At 44.6% G+C, this 10,000-nt stretch overlaps 1 protein-coding gene across 1 annotated transcript in view; it reads right to left on the bottom strand.

The window, feature by feature from the left end:
• The window catches only part of LOC120018016 (high affinity cationic amino acid transporter 1-like), a 58,373-nt gene that overhangs the window by 9,191 nt on the left and 39,182 nt on the right, over window positions 1-10,000 (bottom strand). Inside the window, exons 6-8 of the mRNA XM_038960968.1 lie at window positions 7,935-8,157; window positions 6,378-6,517; window positions 781-883 (exon numbers count right to left, since the gene is read on the bottom strand). Coding sequence (XP_038816896.1) covers window positions 781-883; window positions 6,378-6,517; window positions 7,935-8,157 — 466 coding nt within the window. The remainder of the gene's footprint in view (window positions 1-780; window positions 884-6,377; window positions 6,518-7,934; window positions 8,158-10,000) is intronic.

Below are 10,000 nucleotides of genomic sequence, written 5' to 3'. Positions count from 1 at the left end.
GAACACAGGCCGCCACCAAGGTGTAGGCTAGTAGGGTGTAGTATGTAGGGTACTAACCTGAGTACTAGTACACAGGCCGCCACCAAGGTGTAGGCTAGTAGGGTGTAGTATGTAGGGTACTAACCTGAGTACTAGTACACAGGCCGCCACCAAGGTGTAGGCTAGTAGGGTGTAGGGTACTAACCTGAGTACTAGAACACAGGCCGCCACCAAGGTGTAGGCTATTAGGGTGTAGTATGTAGGGTACTAACCTGAGTACTAAAACACAGGCTGCCACTAAGGTGTAGGCTAGTAGGGTGTAGTATGTAGGGTACTAACCTGAGTACTAGAACACAGGCCGCCACCAAGGTGTAGGCTAGTAGGGTGTAGTATGTAGGGTACTAACCTGAGTACTAGTACACAGGCCGCCACCAAGGTGTAGGCTAGTAGGGTGTAGTATGTAGGGTACTAACCTGAGTACTAGTACACAGGCCGCCACCAAGGTGTAGGCTAGTAGGGTGTAGGGTACTAACCTGAGTACTCGAACACAGGCTGCCACCAAGGTGTAGGCTAGTAGGGTGTAGTATGTAGGGTACTAACCTGAGTACTAGTACACAGGCTGCCACCAAGGTGTAGGCTAGTAGGGTGTAGTATGTAGGGTACTAACCTGAGTACTAGTACACAGGCCGCCACCAAGGTGTAGGCTAGTAGGGTGTAGTATGTAGGGTACTAACCTGAGTACTAGTACACAGGCTGCCACCAAGGTGTAGGCTAGTAGGGTGTAGTATATAGGGTACTAACCTGAGTACTAGTACACAGGCTGCCACCAAGGTGTAGGCTAGCAAGGTGCCGATAGACATCAGATCAACCAGGTCCTTCAGGTCAAACAGGAAGGCCATCACCGCTGTAGGAAGAAGTCAAAGACCATTAACTTCTTATGGCTGGGGGGCGCTATTTTCACGTTCGGATGAAAAGCGTGCCCAGAGTAAACTGCCTGCTACTCAGGCCCAGAAGCTAAGATATGCATAGTATTAGTAGATTCGGATAGAAAACACTGCAAAGTTTCTAAAACTGTTTGAATGATGTCTGTGAGTATAACAGAACTCATATGGCAGGCAAAAACCTGAGAAATAAATCCAACCAGGAAGTGGGAAATCTGAGGTTTGTAGATTTTCAAGTATATGCCTATCCAAGATACAGTGTAAATTTGGTCCGATTCTACTTCTTAATGCTTCCACTAGATGTCAACAGTCTTTAGAACCTTGTTTCGGGCTTCTACTGTGAAGGGGGAGCGAATAAGAGCTGTTTGACTAAGGGGTCTGGCAGAATGCCATGAGCTATATTCACATGCGCAGCCGTGAGAGCGAGCTGTGTTCCCTTTAATTTCTAAAGACAAAGGAATTGTCCAAAAGGTTTGAATATTATTGAAGATTTATGATAAAAACATCCTAAAGATTGATTCTATACATCGTTTGACATGTTTCTACGAACTGTAATGGAACTGTTTTGACTTTTCGTCTGGATTAAGTGCCTGCGCCTTGTGAATTTGGATTTGTGAACTAAACGCTCAAACAAAAAGGAGGTATTTGGACATAAATGATGGACTCTATCGAACAAAACAAACATTTATTGTGGAACTGGGATTCCTGGGAGTGCATTCAGATGAAGATCATCAAAGGTAAGTGAATATTTATAACGCTATTTCTGACTTCTGTTGACTCTACAACATGGCGGGTATCTGTATGTCTTGTTTTGGTGGCTGAGCGCTGTACTCAGATTATTCCATGGTGTGCTTTCGCTGTAAAGCTTTTTGAAATCTGACACAGCGGTTGCATTAAGGAGAAGTATATCTTTAATTCCATGCATAACACTTGTATTTTCATCAACATTTATGATGAGTATTTCTGTAAATTGATGTGGCTCTCTGCAAAATCACCTTATGTTTTGGAAGCAAAACATTACTGAACGTAACGCGCCAATGTAAACTGAGATTTTTCGATATAAATATGAACTTTATCGAACAAAACATACATGTATTGTGTAACATGAAGTCCTATGAGTGCCATCTGATGAAGATCATCAAAGGTGAGTGATTCATTTTATCTCTATTTCTGCTTTTTGTGACTCCTCTCTTTGGCTGGAAAAATGGCTGTGTTTTTTGTGACTAGGCACTGACCTAACATAATCGCGTGGTGTGCTTTCGTCGTAAAGCATTTTTGAAATCAGACACTGTGGTGGGATTAACAACAAGTTTATCTTTAAAATGGTGTATAATACTTGTATGTTTGAGGAACTTTAATTATGAGATTTCTGTTGTTTGAATTTGGCGCCCTGCACTTTCACTGGCTGTTGTCATATCGATCCCGTTAACGGGATTTCAGCCGTAAGAAGTTAAGAAATATGACATACGACAGGATCTATCCCAGAATAACCCAGTTTAAAATACAAGCCAATGCACACATTAATGGGCGGTGTTCCTGGACACAGATTTTCCTGAACTGATAAGCTCAAAGGAGAATCTCCATCTAAAATACGTTGTTTTTTCAGGACTAGGTTTATATCTGTGCCCGGGAAACCACCCCAAAACGACATAATTGTATTTGATTCTGGCATTAGGCATCTGCACTGTACAGTAAGAATTACCATGATGATGACTCAACAACTGCCGTTTTCTGACAAAGACACATCATAACAGTATTATTACATTTCCTGTGAAACATGTTACAGACAATAAATTCACATCACGGTACAGTATCACAGCAACCAGTAGGCTAGACAAACATTAGTCACCTTCAATTCACATACAGAAAATAATGAAAATGGCAGCATTTTTCAAACTTTTGAAGAGTTGAGACTAATGAAGTGTCTGTTTCACATGATGTTTTACTTGTTCTTAACTAAATCACAGTTCTCTATTGTTCCTTCAACCTAAAGTCTCTGTCTGCTACACCTCTCTCCTCCTCTCTCTGTCTGCTACACCTCTCTCTCTCCTCCTCAGGTTCCTTCAACCTAAAGTCTCTGTCTGCTACACCTCTCTCCTCCTCAGGTTCCTTCAACCTAAAGTCTCTGTCTGCTACACCTCTCTCCTCCTCTCTCTGTCTGCTACACCTCTCTCCTCCTCTCTCTGTCTGCTACACCTCTCTCCTCCTCTCTCTGTCTGCTACACCTCTCTCTCTCCTCCTCAGGTTCCTTCAACCTAAAGTCTCTGTCTGCTACACCTCTCTCCTCCTCTCTCTGTCTGCTACACCTCTCTCCTCCTCTCTCTGTCTGCTACACCTCTCTCCACCTCAGGTTCCTTCAACCTAAAGTCTCTGTTTGCTACACCTCTCTCCTCCTCTCTCTGTCTGCTACACCTCTCTCCTCCTCTCTCTGTCTGCTACACCTCTCTCTCCACCTCAGGTTCCTTCAACCTAAAGTCTCTGTCTGCTACACCTCTCTCCTCCTCTCTCTGTCTGCTACACCTCTCTCTCCTCCTCAGGTTCCTTCAACCTAAAGGCTCTGTCTGCTACACCTCTCTCCTCCTCTCTCTGTCTGCTATACCTCTCTCCTCCTCTCTCTGTCTGCTACACCTCTCTCCTCCTCATAGGCGTGTTACCGCCAGATACAGATCAGCTCTGAGCTTAACCCTTGACCTCTAACACAGTCTTACCGGACATGAAACCTGACGCAATGGTGGAGTTGATTGGCGACTTCCTCTCACTGACCTTGGCCAGAAAGGAGAAGAGGAGACCATCGCGGGCCATGGCAAAGATTATACGAGGTAGAGGAAACATGGAGCCTAGAAGGCTATAGGAGGGGAGGGGGAGAGGAGGAAAGGAAAGAGGGAGGAGTGGAGGAGAGGCCAGGGGTGGAGGAGGAGGAGGAGGTGGAGAGGCCAGGGGTGGAGGAGGAGAGGCCAGGGGTGGAAGAGGAGGTAGTGGAGGAGGAGGAGGAGGTGGAGGAAGAGGAGAGGCCAGGGGTGGAGGAGGAGGAGGTGGAGGAAGAGGAGAGGCCAGGGGTGGAGGAGAGGGAGGAGGAGGAAGAGGCCAGGGGTGGAGGAAGAGGAGGAGGTGGAGGAAGAGGAGAGGCCATGGGTGGAGGAGGAGGTGGAGGAGGAGGAGGTGGAGGAAGAGGAGAGGCCATGGGTGGAGGAGAGGGAGGTGGAGGAAGAGGAGAGGCCAGGGGTGGAGGAGGAGGTGGAGGAAGAGAGGCCAGGGGTGGAAGAGGAGGAGGTGGAGGAAGAGGAGAGGCCAGGGGTGGAGGAGGAGGAGGAGGAGGAGGAAGAGGAGAGGCCAGGGGTGGAGGAGGAGGAGGAGGAGGAGGAAGGGGGCAAAGATTTATAACCCAAAAACACTCCAAGTCTCTCCATGAAGTCCAGACACCTGGTTTCAACTGCTGCAGTTCCCAGTGCACCTCCCAGACACACAGAACCTCAGAGCCTTAGGATCTGTCTGCCCGTAATAAACATGTAGAGCAGATAAGACGAGTGTCTCTCCCATAGATATAGAATCCCCTCAAATTCAAATCTGAACCTCCAAGCCAGTTCCACTGCTTTTCCTTCTTCCCCTTTAATTAGGGACTGGTTTAGACATGGGACACCAGCATTCTTCCCCTTTAATTGGGGACTGGTTTAGACCTGGGACACAAGCATTCTTCCCCTTTAATTAGGGACTAGTTTAGACCTGGGACACCAGCATTCTTCCCCTTTAATTAGGGACTGGTTTAGACATGGGACACCAGCATTCTTCCCTTTAATTAGGGACTAGTTTAGACATGGGACACCAGCATTCTTCCCCTTTAATTAGGGACTGGTTTAGACCTGGGACACCAGCATTCTTCCCCTTTAATTAGGGACTGGTTTAGACCTGGGACATCAGCATTATTCCCCTTTAATTAGGGACTAGTTTAGACCTGGGACATCAGCATTCTTCCCCTTTAATTAGGGACTGGTTTAGACATGGGACACCAGCATTCTTCCCCTTTAATTAGGGACTGGTTTAGACATGGGACACCAGCATTCTTCCCCTTTAATTAGGGACTGGTTTAGACATGGGACACCAGATGGGTGCCATAAATGATCAGGTAGAACAGAAAATCAGTAGTATTCCATACCCCCAGGGTAATAATATCAGTAGTACTCCATACCCCCAGGGTAATAATATCAGTAGTACTCCATACCCCCAGGGTAATAAAATCAGTAGTACTCCATACCCCCAGGGTAATAATATCAGTCGTACTCCATACCCCCAGGGTAATAATATCAGTAGTACTCCATACCCCCAGGGTAATAATATCAGTAGTACTCCATACCCCCAGGGTAATAATATCAGTAGTACTCCATACCCCCAGGGTAATAAAATCAGTAGTACTCCATACCCCCAGGGTAATAATATCAGTAGTACTCCATACCCCCAGGGTAATAATATCAGTAGTACTCCATACCCCCAGGGTAATAATATCAGTAGTACTCCATACCCCCAGGGTAATAATATCAGTAGTACTCCATACCCCCAGGGTAATAAAATCAGTAGTACTCCATACCCCCAGGGTAATAATATCAGTAGTACTCCATACCCCCAGGGTAATAAAATCAGTAGTACTCCATACCCCCAGGGTAATAATATCAGTAGTACTCCATACCCCCAGGGTAATAATATCAGTAGTACTCCATACCCCCAGGGTAATAATATCAGTAGTACTCCATACCCCCAGGGTAATAAAATCAGTAGTACTCCATACCCCCAGGGTAATAAAATCAGTAGTACTCCATACCCCCAGGGTAATAAAATCAGTAGTACTCCATACCCCCAGGGTAATAAAATCAGTAGTACTCCATACCCCCAGGGTAATAATATCAGTAGTACTCCATACCCGAAAGGGTAATAATATCAGTAGTACTCCATACCCCCAGGGTAATAATATCAGTAGTACTCCATACCCCCAGGGTAATAATATCAGTAGTACTCCATACCCCCAGGGTAATAAAATCAGTAGTACTCCATACCCCCAGGGTAATAAAATCAGTAGTACTCCATACCCCCAGGGTAATAATATCAGTCATACTCCATACCCCCAGGGTAATAATATCAGTAGTACTCCATACCCCCAGGGTAATAAAATCAGTAGTACTCCATACCCCCAGGGTAATAATATCAGTAGTACTCCATACCCCCAGGGTAATACAATCTGTCGTACTCCGTACCTCGAGGGTAAGATTTGAATACCCCTGGTTTATCCACAGGTTTGGTCAGGTCTTCTAAGCAGGTGCACTGTGAACAGTAGCATGTTGAGGTAACCAGGGAAACGGCACTAGCATTGGTTGGTTCCTGTAGGAAGGGAGCTGTAAGAGGGGGGGGGGGGGGGGGGAGGTTAGCAGCCCTGTTAGTGGTTTAACTGGTTAGAAAGGGTTCTAGTCTCACCTGCCACCATTCCAGAGGTTACGGTAGCGATTAGAGGGGTTTTGGTTCGGTCGCTGATCTGGGCCAGACTCTTGAAGAGGAGGCCGTCCTGAGCCATGGCCCAGATGACACGAGGCATGGGGAACATGGAGCCTAGCAGGCTAGTAGGGAGATAGGAGAGCCGTGCCACACAGGGAGATACATCGTTAAACACACACAAAGCTACTGGACAAGGAAGAATGCAACACAAGATAACACTTCCTTTGTGTATTTAATGTATTATTCACACAAATTATTATATTATCATCATTATCATCTGGAACAGTAAAAACGATCAAATCTATTAATCTAAGGCATAGCCCATTAATCTAATAGTCTAAGGCATAGGCCATTAATCTAATAATCTAAAGCGTAACCCATTAATCTAATAGTCTAAGGCATAGGCCATTAATCTAATAATCTAAAGCGTAACCCATTAATCTAATAATCTAAGGCATAGCCCCTGAATCTATTAATCTAAGGCATAGCCCATTAATCTAATAATCTAAGGCATAGCCCATTAATCTAATAATCTAAGGCGTAGCTCATTAATCTAATAATCTAAGGCATAGCCCCTGAATCTATTAATCTAAAGCATAGCCCAATTCATCTGATAATCTAAGGCATAGCCCATTAATATAATAATCTAAGGCATAGCCCCATAATCTAATAATCTAAGGCATAGCCCATTCATCTGATAATCTAAGGCATAGCCCATTAATCTAATAATTTAAGGCATAGCCCATTAATCTAATAATCTAAGGCATAGCCCATTAATCTAATAATCTAAGGCGTAGCTCATTAATCTAATAATCTAAGGCATAGCCCATTAATCTAATAATCTAAAGCGTAACCCATTAATCTAATAGTCTAAGGCATAGCCCATTAATCTAATAATCTAAGGCGTAGCCCATTAATCTAACAGTCTAAGGCATAGCCCATTAATCTATTAATCTAAGGCATAGCCCATTAATCTAATAGTCTAAGGCATATTCCATGAATCTATTAATCTAAGGCATAGCCCATGAATCTAATAATCTAAGGCATAGCCCATTAATCTAATAATCTAAGGCATAGCCTATTAATCTAAAGCGTAACCCATTAATCTAATAGTCTAAGGCATAGCCTATTAAAACTAATAATCTAAGGCATAGCCCATTAATCTAACAGTCTAAGGCATAGCCCAGTAATCTAATAATCTAAGGCATAGCCCATTAATCAAACAATCTAAGGCATAACCCATGAATCTAATAGTCTAAGGCATAGCCCATGAATCTAATAATCTAAGTGTTAGTCCATTAATCTAATAATCTAAGCATTAGACCATTAATCTAATAATCTAAGGCATAACCCACTAATCTAATAATCACAAGCATATCCCATTAATCTAATAATCTAAAGCATATCCCATTAATCTAGCCTAACCTGATTGCAAAATGTGTTAGGACTTCCTCTAACTCTTGTTAAAGACCAGGAACATAAATTGGGTGAAGCACAAACACATCCACCCTATCAGAGAAGTAGTGTAGGCCATCTTACCTGGTGGACAGAGCACACAGTGACCCTACAGCCACAGCGTAGGTGGCTCCCTCCCAGCCTACGTGTTTAAAGGCTACAGGCAGAGGACTGTTCTTATCCAACATGTAGTAGGGCATCATCATGGTGAGGGCACCAGACACTCCGAAGTAGGCCACGAAACAGATGAGGAGAGAGGCTACGATGCCTATTGGGATGGCTCTCTGGGGGTTCTTTACCTCCTCACCTATAAGGGTTAAAGGAAACAGATGAAGAGAGAGACTACGATGCTGATTGGCTCTCTGGGGGTTCTTTACCTCCTCACCTATAAGGGTTAAAGGAAACAGATGAAGAGAGAGACTACGATGCTGATTGGCTCTCTGGGGGTTCTTTACCTCCTCACCTATAAGGGTTAAAGGAAACAGATGAAGAGAGAGACTACGATGCTGATTGGCTCTCTGGGGGTTCTTTACCTCCTCACCTATAAGGGTTAAAGGAAACAGATGAAGAGAGAGACTACGATGCTGATTGGCTCTCTGGGGGTTCTTTACCTCCTCACCTATAAGGGTTAAAGGAAACAGATGAAGAGAGAGACTACGATGCTGATTGGCTCTCTGGGGGTTCTTTACCTCCTCACCTATAAGGGTTAAAGGAAACAGATGAAGAGAGAGACTACGATGCTGATTGGCTCTCTGGGGGTTCTTTACCTCCTCACCTATAAGGGTTAAAGGAAACAGATGAAGAGAGAGACTACGATGCTGATTGGCTCTCTGGGGGTTCTTTACCTCCTCACCTATAGGGGTTAAAGGAAACAGATGAAGAGAGAGACTACGATGCTGATTGGCTCTCTGGGGGTTCTTTACCTCCTCCCCTATAGGGGTTAAAGGAAACAGATGAGGAGAGAGACTACGATGCTGATTGGCTCTCTGGGGGTTCTTTACCTCCTCACCTATAAGGGTTAAAGGAAACAGATGAAGAGAGAGACTACGATGCTGATTGGCTCTCTGGGGGTTCTTTACCTCCTCCCCTATAAGGGTTAAAGGAAACAGATGAGGAGAGAGACTACGATGCTGATTGGCTCTCTGGGGGTTCTTTACCTCCTCACCTATAAGGGTTAAAGGTCAGGGGTTAAAGGAAACAAGGCCAAAAATCTATCTTCTCCAGCAGGTGGAATTGTTACATGTTTTTTGTATGGAGGCCAATGACAGTGTGTCGAATTTGGCCAACATAAAATGTAATGGCTTATTTGCTACGTGAGGTTAATTTGATCGAATCGAAGTTTCGTAATGCTTAAGTTGTTACGAGTGTACTGATATAAGTAGGACACGTGACATCCTGCCGACTTTGAGGAAAAAATATCTAAAATATCTAAATATATAAAATATATATATTTTATATCGGAGTTGTCCCGAGATGGCTATGCATATTCATGACATGAGGCTAGTTAGAACTGCATCTCTCCTTATTGAATACAGGCGGTTGACATCAACAACCCTCATCAACATGTTTTAATGAGTATTAAAATAATGAGATGTATCCACCAATCCAAAGAAAGGATAGGCGGGAGCTGGACAGCCCGCCGTGCCGCTTTGTGGACAACATCTCTCATTGTTAGAGCGGAGAGACAGTATCTTGTCAGGATATCCATCATCTCTGGAGAGACTACGATGCTGATTGGCTCTCTGATGGTTCCCCACCTCCTCCCCTATAGGGGTTAAAGGTCAGGGGTTAAAGGAAACAGATGAAGAGAGAGACTACGATGCTGATGGTTCTCCACCTCCTCCCCTATAGGGGTTAAAGGTCAGGGGTTAAAGGGAACAGATGAAGAGAGAGACTACGATGCTGATGGTTCTCCACCTCCTCCCCTATAGGGGTTAAAGGTCAGGGGTTAAAGGAAACAGATGAAGAGAGAGACTACGATGCTGATGGCTCTCCACCTCCTCCCCTATAGGGGTTAAAGGTCAGGGGTTAAAGGAAACAGATGAAGAGAGAGACTACGATGCTGATGGTTCTCCACCTCCTCCCCTATAGGGGTTAAAGGAAACAGATGAAGAGAGAGACTACGATGCTGATGGTTCTCCACCTCCTCC

Source organism: Salvelinus namaycush, chromosome 23 (genome assembly GCF_016432855.1).
Source record: "Salvelinus namaycush isolate Seneca chromosome 23, SaNama_1.0, whole genome shotgun sequence".
NCBI lineage: Eukaryota > Metazoa > Chordata > Actinopteri > Salmoniformes > Salmonidae > Salvelinus > Salvelinus namaycush.
This window is presented reverse-complemented; position numbering and strand designations above follow the sequence as displayed.